Source organism: Lathyrus oleraceus, chromosome 4 (genome assembly GCF_024323335.1).
Source record: "Lathyrus oleraceus cultivar Zhongwan6 chromosome 4, CAAS_Psat_ZW6_1.0, whole genome shotgun sequence".
NCBI lineage: Eukaryota > Viridiplantae > Streptophyta > Magnoliopsida > Fabales > Fabaceae > Lathyrus > Lathyrus oleraceus.
In genome coordinates this window covers 469,562,051-469,585,190 of record NC_066582.1, presented here as the reverse complement: position 1 = coordinate 469,585,190, position 23,140 = coordinate 469,562,051, and the positions used below count along the sequence as shown (strand labels likewise).

The 23,140-nt window shown below is 31.6% G+C and overlaps 3 protein-coding genes across 4 annotated transcripts; 1 reads left to right on the top strand and 2 right to left on the bottom strand.

Annotated features, from left to right (window-relative positions):
* Positions 1-2,662: 2,662 nt before the first annotated feature.
* LOC127076180 (auxin-binding protein ABP19b) lies at positions 2,663-3,461 on the bottom strand. Its single transcript, XM_051017761.1, has one exon. It carries the CDS (start codon positions 3,400-3,402, stop codon positions 2,764-2,766), a length of 639 nt encoding a protein of 212 aa, XP_050873718.1. The 5' UTR covers positions 3,403-3,461; the 3' UTR covers positions 2,663-2,763.
* Positions 3,462-5,938: 2,477 nt separating this feature from the next.
* LOC127076179 (uncharacterized) lies at positions 5,939-11,205 on the top strand. 2 transcript variants are annotated; one of them, XM_051017759.1, is made up of 6 exons: positions 5,939-6,137; positions 7,706-8,939; positions 9,017-9,143; positions 9,239-9,520; positions 9,610-9,711; positions 10,448-11,205. In XM_051017759.1, the coding sequence occupies exons 2-6, from the start codon at positions 7,717-7,719 to the stop codon at positions 10,982-10,984; spliced, it is 2,271 nt and encodes a 756-aa protein (XP_050873716.1). In that variant the 5' UTR covers positions 5,939-6,137; positions 7,706-7,716; the 3' UTR covers positions 10,985-11,205. The 2 variants fall into 2 exon arrangements, with proteins under 2 accessions (XP_050873716.1, XP_050873717.1); XM_051017760.1 differs by having other exon boundaries at positions 7,695-8,939.
* Positions 11,206-18,557: 7,352 nt separating this feature from the next.
* Positions 18,558-22,254, bottom strand: LOC127076177 (tyrosine-sulfated glycopeptide receptor 1). Its single transcript, XM_051017758.1, has one exon. It carries the CDS (start codon positions 22,185-22,187, stop codon positions 18,807-18,809), a length of 3,381 nt encoding a protein of 1,126 aa, XP_050873715.1. The 5' UTR covers positions 22,188-22,254; the 3' UTR covers positions 18,558-18,806.
* Between the last annotated feature and the right edge of the window lie 886 nt (positions 22,255-23,140).

The window sequence follows — 23,140 nt, the reverse complement described above, 5'->3', positions numbered from 1 at the left end:
GACGTATGCCTCGCCAATCTTAACTCTCGCCATCGTCTAAAATTGTCAATGCGGTTTCTTCAAACCTTTTCTCAATTAAATTCCAAAATACCTAATTCTTATTTAACACTTTCTCAATAAAGGTGGAAATGGAACATGGTGTATACCATGCACTCCTGAGGCTAGGATTCGAGATGTATATCTCGCTCATCCAAGTTCTCGCCATCACTCAAGATACATTCAACCAATCAAATTCTTTTCTCGCCGCTGTGCGGTTAATCAAAAAACCTTTTTTTCATAAACGAAAGATATATTGTCTTAAGGTGATGCAAAACAATATTTCGGCCACGATTGTTGAGTAGAGATAAGTGACGCTTTTCCGAATGTAGATTTATAAATCCGTTCGATGTGTGGTATGCGTCCACTCCTCATCTGTTTTGGGTAAAACAATGTTTTCGTCGATTAATACAGTATAGCCTTCGCTGAAATCGACCAACAAACAAACATTTTTCTACCCAGAACTACGTAAGCCTTGATTTCTCTTTTGAGATACGTAGGAGCAGGATTTTTAAATCTTGTCAGGCCCACTAATAAAAAACTTAGGTTTAGTCCTTCGTCAAAAATCCAAAAACATTCTATTCTCATCCTTTTTTCTTTCTTTCCCACTTAATAACTTGAAAAGCCTAACATTTCAAACTAACATTAACGCACACAACTGACCTAATGGTTCCCGTTGAGTACAACGGACGTGAGGGGTGCTAATACCTTCCCCTTGCGTAATCGACTCCCGAACCCTGATTTGGTTGCGACGACCAATAATCATTGTCGCTTTGTCTTGGGTTTTATCGATATTTCCCCTTTCCTTTTTAGGAATAAATAAAGTTCGGTGGCGACTCTGTTCAGTCCATCATTGCGAGCGTGCGATCGCACTTCGCTTTGAAGTCGTATCCCCATTTTTTCGAGGTGCGACATAAATAAATTACAAGTTTGTGTGATACAATGTTTGAGGTTCAACAAGTTGATGTGTGTATCTTGTTGTTAGCAAATAATGTGGATGGAGAGCATGAATAGCTTGGATCCGAAGACAATGTCAGATTAGATGAAGATAATGAAGATTACGATGATACACAATTTGAATTAATCATCTATAGTATATTATATTGATTAATGTATTTACTCATTTTTACTTATTATATATTGTGCTGATATATTGTAAATATTGTGTGATAATATCAGGGTCGTCCCAATCAATTTTGAGGCCCTGTTCTATTTTAAAATTAGATATTTAATAGATGAAAACACAACAAATTAAAATATATATATATTTTATTTAATTCTAAATAAAATTAAATATATAGAAACAAAGATGATAAAAAATATTATGTAGAAATTTGATTTATCGAAGTTTAGTTATTCGCGTCTTTCTTCTCTTATCATCTTCTATTTATAAAAAAAAGTTCATACCATTTAATAAAAGAAAAAAATCTTTGAACAATTTCCACAATATTAATAATGAAGTGTATTAAATTTAAAAACAATATGGTGACATTTTTTTATAAAAGTAAAAATATACATAAAATGTAAGAACAAGGAATCGAACCTAGAACCTAGGTTGTATTACTACCAAAATAGTATGGCTACCACTAGGCTACACTACAATCTTATGTTAAAATGGAATTAGTGATATATATTTGTTAGTCTTATATTTATATTGACCCTATCGATCAAATTCGGGACCCTAAAAAGTCGGAAGCCCTGTGCAGTAGCACTCCTCGCACCCCCACAGGGCCGCCCCTGGATAATATATTGCTTGAACTAATGTATTTACTCTTTTTACTTCTGTTGATTTATTAACTATTTTATATTCTACTCTCAAAATAGACAAAATATGGCCAATATCTTATAAAGTTAAGGGTAAGTCCTTTCACAAGAAGATATGGCTCCTTCGTATGTGTATTTTTCTTTGCCACAGTCTAGTCAGGTGGCTCGTCCAACTATGACCACTTATCCACCTCTTACTCACCACCAAGAATTTCACTATGTTTCCACCCGATTATCCACCAGGTTTTATCCGCCCTTCTAGACATATACTATAATCATACCAGCATGTAACCCCATATGTACCTTCATCATACCAACATCCAGGGGGTCTAACTTTCCATATCCGACACATGGACCATCATTATATCAATATCCTGGAGGATCTAACTTTCCATATCTCCCAAATGTACCCTCATCATACATGGAGCTTAGGGACCTAGCTTTCTATTTCCTACACATGTACCCTCTTCATCCCAACAGCCTAGGCGATCCCGCGTCCCACATACCCCACATGTACCTTCATGATTCCATGCATTATATAAAAAAATTAAAAGACATTCGGAGAACTTGTGAAAAAGCATAAGGAAGTGTATGAGACTTGGTTTAACAAATTTCATATAATGCTTTCATTTTTGCAGTAAGCGGGAATGAAGAAGATAAGAGCGGTGAAATAATATGGATGACTGATATTCTCTATTAAATATTTATATTGTTATTTGAATTTTTAACTTTTAAATATTAATTTTTGAATTTTCATTAATTATTTTTTAATTTAATTTTTATTATTATTTTTTAATTTAATTTTTACAAAATTTTATTATATGCCTCCAATTTGCCCATTATATCTATATTACTATAAATATTAAAATTAATATATTTATATTATTATTATTATGATACTAGAATTGTAACATGATTGATATAATACTCAACATTGAATAATTTTAAAAGAAGTAAGCAATTCTAGTTCTTGCCACCAAACGCAGCCTTAAGCTTTTTAATCTGTGCTACATCAAGTAGTGTAGTCTGTGAAAGAACAGCGGTTGACAAATCGTTGCCAAATAATAGCAAATCAACTACTTGCGTGCTAGGATCTGAGCTACTAAAAGCTGCAAAAAAAACAGCTTTTTTAGCACCACTGTTTACTACAAAATGCAACTGTCCTTTTGGAATAGCTATAACATCACCAGGTTTAGAATCTTTCAAAAATACTTTTCTTGGTGTGATAAATCCAACCTTCACTTCACCTTCAACAATAATAACCAATTCAGTTGCATCAGGATGAGAGTGCAATGGCACACTTCCGTTTATACTGATGTCCCCTCTCAATGTAGCGATACCAAGTCCATTAAGACCGGGTAATTTATCGACATTCACGAAGGTTATTCCAGTATTAAAAGGCTTTGTTGCATTTGCAGCTACAAAGCCAGAGAAGACGAAATCATCGACTGTTACATCTTTTTCTGACTTGCATTGATATCCTGAAGGAGTTTTTGGAAGTGATAAATCTGCTACACAGAAATCATTGTTAACAGAAATACTGTTAGGTATATATGATAAGAGAAGAGCAATACAACAAAGAATAATGTGATTCATCTTCATCTTTCAAAATTGGATGTGGGATAAAAATATAATGACATTTATTTGCTATTTATAATGATATTGTTACAATGAGGGATGAATCTAGTCAAATGAATTTGTTACAATGAGGGGATGAATGGAATATGTATAGTATTAGTTGGTCAATTTTGTAAAATAATTAATTCAAAATATATATTTAATTGATTTGAATTTATTATTACGATTTTATTAAAATATATGGAAATACATATATTATAATGCATAATTAAAAAATATTTCTCTATTTTTTTAATTCTTCTTTTTGTAGAAATATTTTGTTGAATTTAAATTTATTACTTTTTCGGTGTATTTGAAACTTTTAAAATAATTTTCTATTAAAATATTTTAAAATTCTTACTATAAAATCTTTTTTAATTTATACCCAGAATAGGAAAATATAGAGACTGGTTTCTTTTATTAATAATGATAATTATAATACAAAGATGAATAGAACACAAATTTATTAGAATTTATTATCATGATTTATATTAAATATATGCAAATACCTATATTCTAATATATATTAAAAACATATTTAACTATTTTGTTTAATTCTTTTATTGTAAGAACTATTTTCTTTAATTTAAATTTAGTACTATTTAGGTGTATTTGAAACTTTTAAAATAATTCTAATATAAAATATTTTAAAATTAGACCAGAAATACGGTAATATTGAGATTGGTTTTTTTATTTATAATGATATTTTTATAATATGAAGATAATATATATATATATATATATATATATATATATATATATATATATATATTCGTCTTCATATAATAAAAATATGATTATAAATAAAAGATCAATCTCCATTTTCTCATATTTCGGGTCAATTTTAAAATATTTTATATTAAAATTATAATGAAAGTTTTGGATACAACTAGATAGTAAAAATCAAGGGATACAACTAGATCATTTTTATAACAAAAGTTAGATCTATAATTTTAGAAATTAAAAAGAATAATTACAAGATCAAAAGGAAATTAAGGTAAATTTATATTAAAGATAAAAATATTCTAGTTATTTTTCATTTATTAAGATAATAACACATTTTGATTTTTTTGGACTTTTAATTAATTTTGGGATTTAAAAAATAAAATAGTTAAAAATTTAATAATAAAAAAAAAATTTAAAAATTAAAAATAATTAAATAAATAAAAATGCAATCTTTTTTTGATTTTTTATGAAAAATGAAAAATGATTTTTATTCTAACTTAAACTAAAAAAAGGGAAAAAATATAAAATGAAAAATCACACATTTATATTCATAAAAATTGTAAAATTACTTGTTTGACAAAAATCACCCAAATACCTTTATTAAATTTTCTTAATTACTAATAAAAATAAATCTAATAAATCTAATTTACTCTTTAAATTTTTTTGGAAATTAGAACAAGTAAAACTCTTTCTCTTTTATTTTGTATTATTATTAAACTAAAATAGAGATTAAATAACTAAAATTCAATTATTTCACATAACATTTTTATTATATTTTTTTAATGATTTTTTGACTATTTTTTAATAAAGAAAAAAGAAATAAATGTCTTAAAATGGGGAAAGTTGAGATTAATAATTTCCTAAATAATAAATAATGATTTTTCTAAAATAATTAGCAATGATCAAAAATAATATTTTTGGTTTTTTCTAATAATTACCTAGTTAGTAGTAACTTAATAAATAAGAACATCTTTTTTTCATTTTTTTATAGTAATAATAACAATAATTTATGCCTTTTGGAATGTTTGGTTTAAATAGCATAATAGTACTAATGATAATAGATTTAAAATAAGATAATAATTATATGTATATATATTTTTTTTTTCTTTCTTTTTTTTGGATAAAAAATACATAAAATAAATTAATATGTTTTGATTGTGTTTTGATTGTGTTTTGATTTTTGTGGCCCCCTCCACTTATACAGATGTGGCATGATTGAGATAAAAAATATTTTTTAATTAGGTGACAAGAATGACTAAGATAATTATTAATTAGTATGTTTTTAAATGAATTAATATTTTATAAAATAAATTAATATGTTTTTAAACTAATTAATTAGTTAAAACCTTTAAAATTAAAACCTATTAAATACATTAGTAGTCCAATAGACTCATTATCATGATAGTGTTTTAATCGGACGAGTCATTGAATTTCTTATCAATTTTATGTATTTTTATTTTATAATATAATATAATTTTTAATTTCAGTATTTAATTTAATTAATTATAATTAAAAAATATAAAATTTTTAAAAAAATGAAAGATACATACGCCACTTACATTGACGCATACACCAATACATGTGGTATCAATACATGTGTGCGACAATGCATGTGACGACTAAATGCTTTGAATTTGCAAATATGCGCCAAGGTTAAAGGTGTCTCCTTTGAAAGTGATTATTTTGAAAAAAAAATAAAAAATTAATTATTTTGAAATTTAAATTGAAAAAACTAATTATTTTTTTAAAAAAAATCGAGAAATGCATTTAAGGCTAAAAAAATTTTATATCCCTTGGTTTCATACTTCTCATTCTTTTTAATATTCTTTTTTATAAAATAAAAAGCCATACCTTTCCCGGTAAAACGAAACCCTAATTCTCCTCCGCATTCGCAATTCTCTCTTACTTCAGTTCCCAACTTCTGGAATCCGCAGTTGAATTCATTCTTCTCAGACTAAAATTTCCGATCCTTGGCACTGTTTATGTCATCGAAGGTAGCTTAATCTCATTCTTCCTCTTCCTCGATTTTCCTGTTATTGCTATCACTTGTATTGCATTGCATATCTAGCGAGCATGAATTTTTTTTTATCTTTGTTTCTTGCCGATTTTCTTACGTCTTTTTTCCTGCCGATTTTTCTGGCTTTTTTTCCTGCCGATTTTTCTGGCTTTTTTTCCTGCCTATTTTCGTCTTTGATTTATAGTTTGAACTCTGAACTATTTGTATATATTGCTTCTATGAGAGTCTGAACTATTTGTATACTATTATTGCTTAAATTCCAATTAATTGGTATTGAATACTATTACATTATGTTTTGTTTAGCTTTTGGTAGAGGGGAAAACAATTCTAGAGGGGTAGAATTGACTTTGGAATGATTCTGCGGTGTTTGGCTCTTTTAAAGTAGAATCAATTATGCTTGATTCTACTTGAAGCTAGAATTTATAGTTTTTGAGTTTAATGTAATTTTTACATTGAGATTCACTGTTCAGCTCAGTTTTGCATAGTTATTCGAACATAATTCACTTTCATTCAACTCATTTTTAACCAGAATTAATTTTACCGAATCAATTCACTCAATTATTTTTTTCCTCCGCAAAACCAAACATAGGCTATGTTATATGTTTTATATTTTTTAATAGTTTAGTAGCATGTATGATTAAACGTATGTTCTGGAGGTCATTTGTTCTATTTCCCCCAAGAACAAAATAACAACAAACATTTGACGTTAAAAAGATGTTTGCTCTTTCGGTTGTATTCAAGTTAAATTAGTGAAGCTTCTCATAAAAAAAGCTAAATTAGTGAATATTATAAGTTTTCTGTTTGAAGTTTAATATGATGAGTGATTAAGTATAGTTGATTAAAATAATAATCATTATATTGAATCTTGAATTATCCTTGTTGGATAGATAGAGAAGAAACTTTTTATGACTTCACATGTTAATGCACTAGGAAACTAATGTGAAATGCAGCTAAAATTTTGTGAAACTAAAGACTTGAGGTTTGATGATTAACCAGAGTAGTCAATAGCGGGGCTATCCTGCTATAGCGGAGCAGAGGCCGACCCCTTTAGGAAGAACCTTAGTGGTGCAGAACACTATAGCGGCCGCTATAGGATAAATAACATGATAGCGGAGCAGAGTGGTTACCGTTTCTGGCCCGCTATCTGTTTATGAACTTCAAGAGTCATGTGTGCTTTGATTTATGAATATTTTATGAGTTGAGTTATTTGTTTTATTTTATATTCAATATATGTTGATAATTATCATCTGTAATCTGTCAAAAAATGATCAAATAGAGCGGTCATTCCGCTATAGCTATCCCGGTATCCCACTTTTGGGGTCAGCGCTCCGCGCCGCTATCCGGAAATGATTACTCTGTGATTAACTTTAACCAAAGTTAATAAGTGTCTTCTTTAATGCGATGAGCTGTGTGCCATGTATAAATTAAGTGAGATATGTATTGTTTGAGTCATGTTTTATGGTTTTGATTATTAATATGATATCTGTACACACTGCCTATACACATTATGCATGAAAAACTAGTTATCGAACAGTATTTTTGCAGCTGATCTGAAAATGGAACAGCCGGAACATCGGGCATGGATGTATAATCGGCGTACTGTTGGTCGAAAAGGGTTTACACCTGAATTTTTGCAAGGCCTCAAAGAGTTTCTCAATTTCGCTTGTCAACAACCACAATGTTTGAATGAGGGTGTAATAAGTTGTCCGTGTAAGCTATGTAAAAATGAGAGATGCCTAACTCCGAAGGGAGTGAATGCTCATGTTCGTCAAAAAGGGTTTACACCCGGATATTGGTATTGGACATCCCATGGAGAAGAAGTTCCTCAAATGAATTTTGATGTTGATATGGACTCAAATGCATTTCCTTACAGTAGTCAAGAAGATATTGGGTTTGATGATGCTGATCTTAATGACCAAAATTTTGTACAAAATGAAGGGGTGCCTCCAAATGTGGAAGCAACTGAGATGTATGATATGTTGAATTCGACTAATCAACCTTTATTACGGCCAGGGTACAAAAATACATCAAACTTGTCTGCTGCTATTACAATGTTGAATTTACGATCTAAACACAACATGTCACAAGATTGTTTCAATGACGTGTTAAAGTTAATGGGAGAGTCAAACCACAATGGGAATGTAATTCCTTCAAATTCTAGGGATACAGAGAGAACAATGCAGCCTGCTAAAATGTCAAGAAAAAAGAAACGTGCAGAAACCCATGCTCCCTTGATAATTCCTTCAAATGCTAGCAATACAAAGAAAACTCTGCAGCCAGCTAAAATGTTAAGAAAAAAGAAATCTGCACAAACCCGTGCTCTGTTGGTAAGTCCATCTGATACCCTTCAAATTTTTTCTAACGGAGCTACTCAACCTCCATCTCGAACTAAACCTCGAACTAAACTTAAACGACCTCCACCCACTAAACCACTAAACCTTTGTGCGCAACCCCAACCCACTCAATCATGTCCTCAACTTCGCCCGCGACCCCAACCCACTCCACCCACTCAACCTCAACTTCGCCCGCGACCCCAGCCCACTCCACCCACTCAACCTCAACTCCACATGCAACCTCAATCCACACCACTCAATCAACCTCAACTCAGCATGCAACCTCAATCCACTCCACCTCGACCTCAACCTCAATCGGTGACACCTCGGTCTGAACCTCACCCTGTCATATCTCAAACCATTCCTACCCAAGTCCTTCGATGGCAAGAATTTTCAACAGTCAACTTAACTTCGAACAAAATCCCTATACTTCCAGAAGGAGATGGGTGAGTCCTTTTAACAGCTTAACATATATATTCGTTGTTATAATGTTTTTGTAATTAATTTTTATTGTTTTACACAGGTTTGATCAACACACCTTGGTAGTTAAGGCAATAGGTTCAATCATACGTACTTACTTGGCTGAGGGAATACCATCGTGGAAGCAGATATCTAAAAAGCAACGAGATTCGTGGTTTGATATATTTAAAGTAATCAAATTTCAATCTTTCATTTAATTGTTTTGATATTAGTTAAAAAATGTGTATTGTAATAATTTTTTTTGTTGTTGTCAAAATCAATGTAGTCAATGTTTACATGGCCACCTGAACATAAAGACCTGGTGCGACGTAACTTTGAGAAAAGGGGTTCAGCTAAAATGGTTCAATTAATGCAAGATGCTCGAAGAAATTTAGATCACAAACCAATTTGGATGGAAGAGTGTGTGTGGGCACAGTTGAAGGCACATTGGGAGACCTCAAAATACAAGAGAATATCTGAAATAAATAAAAGAAATTCGGAGGCTATGGCTGATGCTTCTCTTCACACTGGTGGATCAATTCCTCATCGTTTGCATTGGAAACGAATGGTATTATTAGTTTACTATTATGTTTTGCATTTAGTTTTAAATGCTAATAATTTTAATAATAACATCAAAAGTATTTTTATCAATTACAGAAGGAGGCAAATGGGACAGATCCATCCATGGCTGAGTTTTATTTTCGTACGCATCGAAAGAAGGATCAAAGTTGGGTGGGTCCATCTGCAGAGTCTGCTTATGTAAGTTCTCTTTTTTCTAATACAGACATATTTGGTATTTTCTTTATACTAACTCTTGATTCTGGTACACAACATGCATATGGGATTTATATATCTGTTTTGCTGGAATCAATATATGTTTTGTCAAGTTTTATTTTTGTCATCTTTGATTACTGTTATAAGCTTCACCTTACACTCTTCTGCAATTTTAATTTTCTCATTCAGTAATTTGGCATATAAATCCCTTAATATGTAAAAATAAAATTGCGGAAGAGTGCAAGGTGAAGCTTAAGGACATATAAATGATCTCCGGACTATAAAAACATACCGACATAGTCCGTGTAGTTGAGTATATTTATGAAACTGATGAGATGGCTGTAATATTGTTCATATTAATATCATTTCTATAGACTATATTATTGCAGTTTTACCATCTTCATCACATATAAATGATCTTGTATTATATGAGATAACATTTGATTTAATTTCCGTTATCGATGGTTAACGTTTTTCTAAATAACAAATGTTAGTAGTTAGTTAGTGTGTAATGTTAGTGGAGAGGAGAGAGTTGAATTTAAGACCTCTTTATCATTTCATTGCCATGTCCTCCACCAAAACCAACTTTTCCATTAGTGCTGTGATTCAATTTTTTTTTGTCATTCTCTTGTTGCCCGGCTTTCTTAGCTTCTTAAATTAATTGGTTCTATCTTGTCATTTTTTAGTAGTTATTTTTTTTTTTTTTCTGAATGTGATGCAGAAGAAATTTGAACAAAGAAAATTGGAATTATCTTCACAGTTTGATTCAGGAGAGAATAGTGGCGATAATCAACAATCCATAGAAATGCCATGTGACTTGGATATATGGGTAGATTCAATTGGACATAAAAAGGGAAGGGTTTTTGGTCTCGGATCTGTTACCAAAACATTGGTTCCATCTGTTAGGCCTCCTGGAAATTCAGGAGATGTCAATGCTTTAAGAAGTCAGATTCATGCACTTAGCGAGTCGTTGCATAAACATGAACAAGAGAAACTAGAAATGGAACAAGAGAAACTAGAAATGAAACAAGAGTTGACGGAGACTAGAAAACAAGTAGCGGCTTTAATGCAACATCTAGGATTTGCTGGCTATGAACAAGAGAAACTAGAAATGAAACAAGAGTTGATGGAGACTAGAAAACAAGTAGCGGCTTTAATGCAACATCTAAGATTTGCTGGCTCTTCTTCCCGTCCATTTTCATTATCTCAAAACAGCAATGATACTGATAATGGTGATGATGGTACTGATATGGAGTAGGACTGTATCTGTTTTTTAGGACTTGAGTTAGTTAATTTTTTGCATAAGTTAGTTTGGACTTAAGTTAGTATAACATTTTGCTACAAAAGTGTTATGTGACATGTCTTATGTATTACTCGGATGCTTTACTGGGTAAAAGTAAATATACCTGCGAATTACTTGTGAAATTTCTTTTGAATTCGTCTCAAATTTGCAAGTAAAATTCTTTTGACTTGGGCCAATTTCTAATTCTAACTTCAATTAATTGATTTCTTATGTCATTTTTGATTAATTTCTCTCTGACTTACCCCATTAATGTCTTTTCACCTAAATATGCATTTTTACTTTATTAATTGATTTCTTAAATTCTACTAATCAATTAATCAAACATATTCTTAACTAATTAATTTATCTGAACTCATGAATCAGTTACTTTTAACATGATTACTAGTTGTAGACATTTAGACAATTTGGCGTCAGATCGATTTTCCACATAAAAAACAAAGAGTCAAAAAGAATTATCAACCCTATCAATTTATTTATCTAGTAAAAATTTATTAGTGTGCCAAAATTTATTTATCTTTTCAAAAAATCCGATTGAAACAGTTTAACTTTTATCGAATTTTTTCTTAAAATATAGTACAAATCATAGAATTCATAATTCAAAATATGTAGAAAAATTCGTAGCTATTTTCGCAATGAATTTCACAGGTAAGAGTCAAACATTTCAAATTATATTATAAATAATGGTTTTGTATTAGATTTATTTTAAAATTTTGATAAAGATGCGTAAGTATTTTGAAAGTTTCAGTTTAAATGCATAAAATTAAAAAAATACAAAAAACTCATAATTTAAAATTTGTAAAAAAATCTGCAAGTAATATGTTTCCGCAGCAAATTCCGCAAGTAAAAAATTAAACTCATAAATTATTATAAAAAATTAGTTCTTTTGCTGGATTAAAAAAAAATGACACCCCATGTATTATTGAATATTCTGAAAAATTCGGTAAAAATACATAAAATTAAGTATCGATCTTTTAAAATTTTGGAAAAAATATTTAAATTTCATATAATTCAAAATGGCAGAAAAATTCGTAGGTAAGATATTTTTTCAACAAATTCTCCGATTAAAAATTAAACACTTATTTCATCATATTTTTTTTTTTTGTAAAATCTAGTACCCCTATATAAAATATTGTATCTTTTAAAATTTTCAATAATTTCTTTAAATTAAAGGATATTATGGTCAAATCAACATTATGAGGGGTGTCAGATCCAACGAAACTGAAGCGATGTAAATTCTCCATCATTAACAACCGATAGTCATTTACACATTGATATTTTTAATTTTAATGAAGCAAACTATTAAAAAAGAAGAAAAATGACAAAAAGGCCTAGGCCAACTATAACACCCCAATTCTTAATTTATCGAATTATTTGAATTATTATGATTTAATTTAATTATTGTGTGTGATAATTGAATTAATATGGGTGTGAAAGATGTGTGATCTCGAGATGGAAGTGTGGAGAGAGTGATTAGAGATTGATTAAGGTGAGTTATAATTATTAAAGTCTATTTTTAATAATTAAATAATAATATTTTAATTTAACTATTTAATTAAAATGAGAAAATAGAATAATAGAAAATAAGGAGTATTAGTAGTATTTGTATTAAAATAAAGTTAGAAATGATAATGGCATTTTAGTGAATAGGAGGATAAGTGAGGGTCATGCTGGAAGTCTCTAATTGAGGGATTAAGTTACTAGTGAAAATGTTAGTATGGAGTTGTGAGAGTTTAAAAATATAATTTAGTAGAAAGAAAAATAGGCAAGGGTTATGGCATAAGGAGAGCATTCATTGAAAGAGCTTTGAAGAATTTTACGGAAAAAATTTAAGATAAAGAGGGAGAATAACCTCTAATAAGGGATTATGCATTAGGGGTATGGTAGATCAGTCTTTAACCTCCAATAGGGATGATCATTGTGATGAATTTTGTGTTTGTCGTTGAAGAGTTTATATTCTCCTCGTTTTATTGATATAATTTTTTGTGAATTGATGTTTGAAATTTTGTTGGTGTATACATGTATGTTTTCCACCATTGTTTACATGATGTATGGTTGATTTAGATGTTAAGAGATGATAAAAATTCATATGATCATATACAATGATATATGGTATGTTTTGGGATTGTTAGAGGTCAAAACATGGGGTTTGAGGTTTGATGAACGACTGAAAAACAAGAGCAATCGGACAAAATTGGGAGCAATTTAGGATTTTTTGGGCTCTACTACAGGTCGTAGCACGTGCTACGGCCGACTATAGTGGCCTCTATTTTTTGTATCAGAGGTGTGCCTAAAAAGGTTTTTTTTTGCTACGAGTCGTAGTACGTGCTATGAGCGGCCGTAGCACCTCCCTGAATTTCATACCAAGTGAGACATCTTCGAGCATAACTTAAGTTTTGTGACTCCAAATGAGACGTCGTTCGAAGCTTTGGGAAGCTAACGCGCGGAGCTACCTCATGGACTATTTGATGATGTTTTATGATGATGTTTTGTGAATTGAGAGTGTGATGATGCCATTAAATTTAAGTTGGTGATTGTGTAGTATTGATCTTTGAGATTTATGTCTCGTTTTGTTGATGCGAAAGCCCCACCTAGAGGAAATCCTTTTGGAGGTGTTGTTGTCTAATGAGTAATTCGTTATGGCGACAATATTTTCAAATAGGGTCCTTGACTCTAGGAACCTTTTTGTCTAGAACCCTAAACTTATTATTAAGACTGATGGTTGTGTAGTTCTGACCTTCGAGATGTATGCCTTGTTTGGTTGATACAAAAACCTCACTTAGAATATATCCTTTTGGGGTATTGTTGTCTAATGAGTAATTCGTTATGACGACAATATTGGCAGCAAATGTACTAAACGTATTGAAGTAATAAAATTTATAAGTTCGTCTCCACATGGATGAGTTGATTTATTTTAACAAAGAGATTAACGTGCTATATAAAAGTAAACATGGGATTTTCATATTTAGTTCGGCAAAATAAAAAGCGTACATAAAATTGGTGGTAAACTTGATCAGATTAACGATAATTAGACCTGGTTTCAAATCCCTTGTATGTCATTATTGATGTTGGTGTCTATTTTCCCCTAAGATGATTTATCAATGATTACAACAATTTAACTTAGCTGTTACATCCAATTCCTTGGTGTATAATTCACTATTTTACACTACGCTCCCTAATCCCTTAGGTCAGCTAGCTAGTTAGAACATGCAATGTTTATGTGCGTTAAACCCTAAGTCAGAACTTATAATTTCTTATCCCTAATCAATTACTAAGTTGAACAAATTAATTATTTCTGATTCATAGAGTTACGGTCGGTAATCACTACAAGTTTATATCGATATATGTATTCATAAACACATATAAAGCAATGAACACAAAATTAAACTGAATAATAATACTGAATAAATCAAAGATGAAAATAGTATAAAGAGGCAAAGATATGTCCCAACATGTTCATACATGTTCATCTAACAAGACCTAATCAATAAAACTTAGTTATTCATACTAATAAAAATCATAACTGAAGTAATAAAGAAATAATACATGAATTTTCTGCTCTAAATTTGGCTTCCGATGATGAAAATCTTTGCTCCAGAGTTTCAAAAATTGATTCGCCATCAAGTTTGAGTCATAAGTGTCCACCTTATAAAATCCCATTTATTTTCCATTTAAACAAGTAAAAAACGTGTTAGCGAAGCAGTCTATCGCGACCACGATGAAAAGCATTGCGGTGACCAAACGTTTAGTCTTAAATCCGAGTTATAAAACTCCATATATGATCAAATTACTAAACATACGTTATAATGTGAATTGTGCTGAAAAATATTCGTTTCTTCACGATTCTTCATAATTTTTTGGTTTTGCTTTGTTTCTTCAATTTCTTCACTTTCTTCCTATTTCTTCATAAAACTTCAATTATTTATGAAAATTTTTAAGATTATTTTATTTTATTATTTGTAATATAATTTGATTTTGAAAAATATAAATATTTTTATTAAAAAATTAATTTTATTAAATAAATTGTGATGAGACGGAATACCCAAATCCCATAGGAATCCGTTTTAGACGGATTTGAATTTAATTCTCAATAAAAGGTTTAGAGTGAAAAATAAAAATTATTTTAAATTTTAAATTTGGGAAGGAGATAAAAATTATTATTGGCATGCCTATTCATAAGGAAGTGAGTTGTGAATCAATGTTCTAGCGAATTTTCCTTCAAATATTAAATTGAAAAACGAAAATATACACAATAAAATATATCACTCACTTTCATGCTTTCTGCTGTTCATTATTGCTTCTTCTTTTATAATTTGAATTTTATCTTAAATCAAAAACCCTATTGTTACTACAGTTCTCTCTTTGTGATCGATTCTCGCTCTTATCTCTTTCTTTCATTTCTGAATTTCTGCAGTGTAAGAAATCATTCTTCTCAGAATTAGATTTTCATTATTGCCTATGTTTCTAACAGTCGAAGGTACCGTTACGTTCTTCTTCTTCGTTATTGCTTTTGCTATTATTAATTTATTATTAGTAAATCACCGTGCTGTTTGAATAAACAATTTAATCAAATATGACAGTCAGTGTGGGATGGAGGGAATATTATATTTCTATTTAGACATAATTAGTCATCAAGTCCCTTAACTTAATTTTATATTTAGTTTTAATCCCTTAATTAAAAAAGATTACAAGTTAGTCCCTTAACTACACTTTTGTTATCCTATTTGATCTCTTCTATTAATATCTGACAAATAAACATTAAGTTTTTGTGACGTGGAACAACAATAAGACTATTGATATAAATTTGAATCAACATAGTTAAAAATTCATTCACTATTTAAACTCGAATGTTTTCGAGGGAATCTCGCAATTTAAACCGGATATCCATTTTTAAATACATATACTGACTTAGATTTGTAATAATGGTCTTACTATCATATGAACGTCATCAGAACTTAATGTTTTCTTTTATTGTCAGAAATTGACCGAAAGTATCAAATAGGATAACATAAAAGTAGTTAAGGGATTAATGTTATAACGTTTTCTTAATTAAGAGATTAAAATGGAATACTAAATTAGATTAAAAACTAAATATGTACTAAATCTTATATTTATAATATTTTTTGAACATTATACTATTCCCTCACTCTCAAATTAGATGTCTTTATAATTTCACACAAGATATTGATTTTATTAATGTTGATTTCAATAATAAAATATGTGTCATTTATTATAATAGTCTTATTAATAATTGATAGCGTAAAAGTTATATGAATTAAAATAAAATAAAAGTTAATGAAAAAAATCAGTTTTATAAACTCTAATTTATAAAGAACCAAAAAATATTTATACACATAATATAGATAAATAAAGGCTCATTATTATAAGAAAGTTCATTAATCAATGACTTGCTAATTCAATATAGAGAACTCAATTAATTGTTTGGTAAAAAATAGACAATTTAATTTTTTTTACACCTACACTTACACTTGAGAAGGGGAGCATCAAAATAGAGGATAAAGTCTATAATTGAATTTTAACTTAGGATTTCCGGTTAAAAGTAAAGAGATCTTATTTCGTTCTAGAATTAGAAATGAGAGAGGTCAAAAGTAAAGAGATCTTATTTTGTTCTAGAATTAGAAATGAGAGAGGTCAAAAGTAGGGGTGGCAAACGGGCATGTCCACCCCGTTTAGGCCCGCCCAGCAAAAAAATGGGGCGGGGCGGGGTGGTCATAGTTGAGGATGTGGGTCTAAAACTTAGACCCGCCCCACAAAAAAGTGAGGGTGGGGCGGGGAAAGCCCGCGGGCACTGCACTCTTTAAGCCTAAAAATACAAAAATTTATGTAAATACACGTGCCCGCAAAAGCTCGTGAAAAAAACAGGACGGGGCGGGGCAGACACATTTGAGGGTGAGGGTCTAAATCCTTGGCCCGGCCCGCCAAAAATGACGGGTAAAACGGGTATGGCCCACGGGCCGGTCCCGTTTTGCCACCCCTAGTCAAAAGTAAAGAGATCTTATTTCGTTCTAGAATTAGAAATGAGAGGAGGAACGACGGTGATGGCTTATCGCTGCCTTCTAATGCGGTAGCGTGGGATATATATACAAAATTAATATTTTAACACTCAATTTAGTATGTGAGAAAGAAAAGTAAAATAAAATTGAATTTGAAATTTTTTCTTGAATTTGACGCCTTCTCTTCCTATAATAAAGAGAGAATAACAAACTATTTGTTAGATGTGAAATCCGAAAAACTATTAGATATATTTGCGGTTGTGATCTTTCGTAATTATTAAGATGATAATCTTTGTATATTGAAAAGATTTAAGATGGAGTGAAACCCTTTTTTAGTGGTTGGACGGGATCAATGTGGTCGGAAAGAGAACATATCCTTTATCATTTCATCTGAATACTTTTGAATCCATGTTTATTTAATATGTTTTCTCAAATTATTATTCATATTGAAGTTTTAATGCATAGTTGGTGTGTGCACTTCATTGTCACTAATTGAGTAATTGTGTTAGAAACCATTATAGCATGTAATGATACCAAATCTGAATGTCAGCTATCCGTACTTGCCCGGGGAAGCTTACCAGCAATTTCTATTGATATTTGCAACCAACAAATTCTAACATGATATCATTTCATGCACTTTGAGTGGCATAATGTCATATATATTTTCTCCATTTGATTCTTTGTCTGGTGAAAAATGGTTAATCATGCGTAGCCATTATGTTTTTTCTGTCCCACCACTCAAAACTCAACCTCACATTTGAATGGTTAGGAATGATTTTCTAATTTTCTTCTTTCTAACCAATGCAACCAAAAAGATGGATATAGATAGTCAATTAACTAATCATTAACAACTTACATCCCTCTCGACTCTTCACGTCATAATTTGAGGAAAAAAGTTTTTAAATTTAATTATATGTATTAGAGTCAGACATCAGACACACCTTCAATCTATAGTTTTTAAATTTAATTATATGTATTAGAGTCAGACATCAGACACACCTTCAATCTATAGTTTTTAAATTTAATTATATGTATTAGAGTCAGACATCAGACACACCTTCAATCTATAATATCAGACATCAGGTATCAGACATACCTTCTAATTTTGTGTTTTGGCCTTACAGTTTTTCTTGATGCATAATCATATTTAAGTTAACAAAACACATGTTCAATAAACAACTGTCAACATTCTGATCTAGAAAGCATGTTACATTCACTATGCAAATTCTCAAATGTCAATTATTGTTGAATAACATATCACCAAACCATGATGTTCACAGTATCATAGGATGAGTGTAATGTGTATTTCCTCATTAGGATGAACAAAAAATTTAATAACTTAGCCACAGTTTATTCTCTTTTAGATTATAAGCAGGAAAAAAATTTCTTTAGCACCGACACATCAGATTGAAAGTACTAACGCATTAAGATTAAGAAGTAAAACAAGAATTGGTCTAACAAAGGCTTGTATTACCGATTATTCTGTATACTTAATCAGATATAGTCATTAGAAGCTGTTGAAATGTGAAGGAATAGTTTCTGCATAATTAATGACACTATAATACAAAAGTTCTGCAGTTGAAAATGGATGATCACTCGGTACAATTCACAAAATCTTTATGGCGATAATATTCTCACAGGTCGAGTTGGTAACAAATGACAATCTGTATTTATAGAAAAGCAAAAAAAAAAAAGAGTAAAATTTGCACAAGTATACATATCTACGGTCACAATTTTGTCGAAGAACATATGTAAAATGTTCGTCTCTAGTCATTATTTCTGCGGACATTTTTTAGCCATTCGACAACTTCTCTGATGCTTGGTCTCTTGAAAGGATTCATGTTCACACACAAGCATGCTACATCGAGTACCTGCAGCATCTCGCCTTCAAATCCTTTCCCTCGTAGAGCCGAGTCAAATACTTGTTCTTGTTTTCCTTCGTTTTTCATCTGTTGAACCCAACTAACCAACTCCCTCGAGATTTTCGGCTTACATACATCCATAGGCCTCCTTCCGGTGAGAAGCTCGAGCAAAACAACTCCAAAGCTGTACACATCTCCTCTCAGAGTTGCCACCCATGCTTGTCCATACTCCGGAGGAATATAACCTAATGTACCTACAAGTTCGGTTGTAACATGCGTATGATAAGGAAGAATCAACCGCGACAATCCGAAATCAGCAACATGTGCCTCAAACTTCTCGTTTAGGAGTATATTGCTCGACTTTATATCGCGGTGCACGATGTGCGGTTCGCATATCATATGCAAATAAGCCAAACCACAGCCTGCTCCTTGTGCGATCTTCAAACGAGTAGGCCAATCGAGTTGAGACGCACCATCGGACTTTTCATGCAACCAGTAATCGAGACTTCCGTTCTCCATGTAATTATATATGAGTAGTCGATAACCATCGTGCACGCAGTAGCCTTGCAATGCGACCAGATTCTCATGTTGTGCATTTGACAAAGCTTCTACTTCTGCTTTAAATTCCCTTTCCATAAGGCCTAAATCTCCTGAAAGTTTCTTGATGGCTAGCTGAGTTCCATTTTGAAACGACGCTTTATAAACCAAACCGAAACCGCCACATCCTACTATATTTGCTTGACTGAAATTTTCAGTGGCTTTTATGATTTCTATTATGGAAAGATCCTTTGTTTCATTGTTTTTGCTGGGGAACAATACCACTAGGCTAGCCTCCCTATCAACCTCCGGATGAACACCGCTGTTCGAGTACTGAGAAATCGATTCAAGTTCAATCTTATCAGAATCTCCTCTTGGATTGATCCTTCTCTTAGAGAGTATCCACAGTGTCAACAATGTAATCAAGGTAGCTATGCCGAAACACACTACGATAATAAGTATGACTATTATTTTCTTGGATTTGCCTCTAGCTAAAGTATCATTAGTATTTCGTTGAGAAGAACAAGGGCGCTGAATAACCAGACCGCACAATTGCGAGTTTCCTTCAAAGCTGGTGTTGGAAAAAGTATCAAACTGACTACCAGTCGGTATCCGTCCTTGAAGATTATTGTTGGCTACACTGAAAAAAGACAAGAAATGCAATTTATTGAGTGAACCAGGAATTTCACCGGATAGTTCGTTTTCCGAGAGGTCTAGTTTCTCTAAGTTAATCAAGTTTGAAATTTGATCCGGTATATTGCCAGAGAAGTTGTTTTTCTTCAGGTCCAGCTGAAGAAGGACTTTCAGTTGACCAACCTCGACCGGGATACTGCCACTAAGGTGATTGCTTCCGAGATATATTGCCGGTGGTAAGCTCGAAAGTTGATTGTATTGCAACAAAGAAACATTGTTAGCATTAGCAAAAACCGGTAACTCCAAGTAAGTCCTTTCAACTTTATCATTTGCTTGTTGTGATGTTAGCGCCGGGAGTTCCGTGAGCTCTATCGGAAACAGGCCAGTAAGTAGGTTAACAGACAAGTCTATGTAGAAAAGCTGAGGTAGTTTACCGAACCAAGAAGGTATCGAACCATTGAATTGGTTAAAGGAAAGGTCCAAGGCCTCGATTTTCATCAGGTTTTTAAGCCAACTCGGTATTTGACCTGTGAAATTACAGCCACCTAACCCTAAAACTTGGATATTCTGAAATCCATCAGGTTCTATCACGTCCACACCGTTCGGCATCACTTCATCGTAAAAATTCTTGGAGACCATAAGTGTACTAAGCTTCTTGAGACCATTGAGTATTCTAAGAGCACCAGTGATATTTTTCAGCTTGTTATCCGAAATCGACAAGAACGAAAGAGACTCGAGTCCAAGTATCTCAGACGAAACCTGCCCCTCAATTTGATTAGACGCAAGCCTCAATGCAGCAAGTGACTTGCAATCATAAAGGGTCGGCGGTAAAACACCACTAAACCTATTGTTACCAAGATCAAGCGTAACAAGCCTAACCAATCCCGAGAAATTGAACGCCGAAAGATTTCCGTCCAATCTATTAACCCTCAAATTCAACACAGTAAGATTGTTACAATTCATCAAAGACGGCGGAATCGTACCAGTCAAATTGTTGACATGAAGAAGCAACTTTTCCAATTTCAAAAGCTTACCAATATCCTTAGGAATAAAACCTGTCAAATGATTGGAGTAAAGCTCCAAAACTGTGAGATTTGTAAGGTTAACAATTCCATCACCAATTGTTCCATCAATTTTATTCAGTGGCAACGATATTTCAATGAGTGAAACAGCATCATAAATATCAATTGGGATATTCCCTGATAGAACATTGAAACCTGCTCTAAATTTCTCAAGCTTAGAACATCCACCTAAACCAGTCTCAATAGCACCATCAAAATCATTGGAAGAAAAATCCAAGAATCTCAAAGAAGAATTCTTATGTACACCAACACAAAAGTTTGAAACTGGAACATGACCTACGAAGCTGTTGTTACTAACATTGAAAGATATCAAATTACCTCCTTCTGCAAGATTCTGAATCAGAGAAACCGGTAATGTTCCATTGAATGAATTACTAGACAAATCAAACACCTGAACAACACTGCTGTTTCCGTTTCCATTTCCATTCCCAAGTGGCAATTCACCAGAGAAATGATTGTAGCTCAAATCAAGTACTAAAAGATGATTAAGAATTGAAAAAAACTGATTTTGAAGATTACCATGAAGTTTATTATGAGAGAGATTAAGATGAGAAAGAGATTGAAGAGAAGTAATAACAGAAAATGAAATGAAACCGTTGAGACCTCTAGAGGGTAAGAGAAGATGAGTAACATGCTGATTATTTTGATCACAAGTTATACCTTCCCAATCACAACAATCAGAAGAGAGAGACCAGTTAAGAGGTAGGTGAGGTGAAAAAGTAGATATATTTGAAGAGAAAGACAAGAGTGAATCTTGGTCAATTTGGTTACAAGAGGAAGAGACATGAACAAGAAAGAAGGTTAGAAATAAGGTTGTTGTTATGATTGAGACCATTAATTTGGAGAAAAACATGTAAGTGTTGGAAGGGAAAGAGGGTAGTTGTGATGTTGATGGAGGGTTTGATCTCATGAGGGGAAGTGTTTGTTGGAGTGTGGAAGATGGAGGAGGAAGATGAAGGGAACATAAGGGTGAGATGAACCAATGAGGGACAAGATTTTTGAGGTGGCATGGGGTGAGACCATGACCATCCATTGACCATGAAAAAAATAAGGCTAGGAGAGAGAAACAAAAAATGAGAAGAAGTGGGGGTGACGTTTTTATTTAGTTTCTAAATTTTTTTTATTGAGATTTAGTTTCTAAAACATTGGTTAAGACTAAGTGTGCATTTGTATTATTTAAATTGGATGGAGTTGACAAGTGGAGACAAAAACAAATTCATTATAAAAAGGAGCAATGAATGGTTCCTTCCTTTGCTATTAAATTATTAATAAAATGAAAATATTAGCGTTTACTTTTGGGCGGCCAGTAGTGGAAGAGTGGAATTTCTCAACCATCATCATCTCATCATTCATTTACAATTAATTTCCATTAACATTATACTCAAATTCTATCAAGTGTTAAATTTTTGTGTTGCATTAATGCATTATATATTTTTTTTGTTGAATTGACACCAATCAAATTACAATGGTGCCTAGCTCTTTTTTTATGTCTCCTCTTTCTCTTCTATGGTGCCACCTAATTGAAGCAACTACCGTTTGTTACTCCACTGGTTTGTTAGTTTATTATTTTCTTTTAGATCCACTATGAGATTATTAATTGTATATTTACAATGTAAATAAAGGTTGATGTAAATATTTATATTGTTCCACAATGATATGATCTCTAAAGATAACTTAAAAGATAAGATTTGTCTAAATGTTATACAACAAAATTAATTACTTTTATAGCCAAACAATTCAACACAGAACATTGATAGGATGCCTATGACCTAATACCTAGAACATTCAAAATTTTAATGTTATCTAGAATATTTAAATTTTTAATGTTAGATGTGACACCATTTGATTTTTTTTATGTGAATTTATAAAATGTGACTAATAGTAGAATATGAGATGTGAATTTTGAAGTATGTGGTTGGTATTATTAGTACTTTTTTGATTTAGTTTATAGTTAAAAAGTTGGAATTAAAATATTCAATTAAAATA

Excerpts from the sequence above, each read along its gene's own strand:
- LOC127076177 (XM_051017758.1), bottom strand. The coding sequence starts at position 22,187 with ATGGATGGTCATGGTCTCACCCCATGCCACCTCAAAAATCTTGTCCCT.
- LOC127076180 (XM_051017761.1), bottom strand. The coding sequence starts at position 3,402 with ATGAAGATGAATCACATTATTCTTTGTTGTATTGCTCTTCTCTTATCA.
- LOC127076179 (XM_051017759.1), top strand. The coding sequence starts at position 7,717 with ATGGAACAGCCGGAACATCGGGCATGGATGTATAATCGGCGTACTGTT. Across the intron at positions 8,940-9,016 it reads ATACTTCCAGAAGGAGATGG|GTTTGATCAACACACCTTGG; the intron begins GTGAGTCCTTTT and ends TGTTTTACACAG. Across the intron at positions 9,521-9,609 it reads GTTTGCATTGGAAACGAATG|AAGGAGGCAAATGGGACAGA; the intron begins GTATTATTAGTT and ends TATCAATTACAG.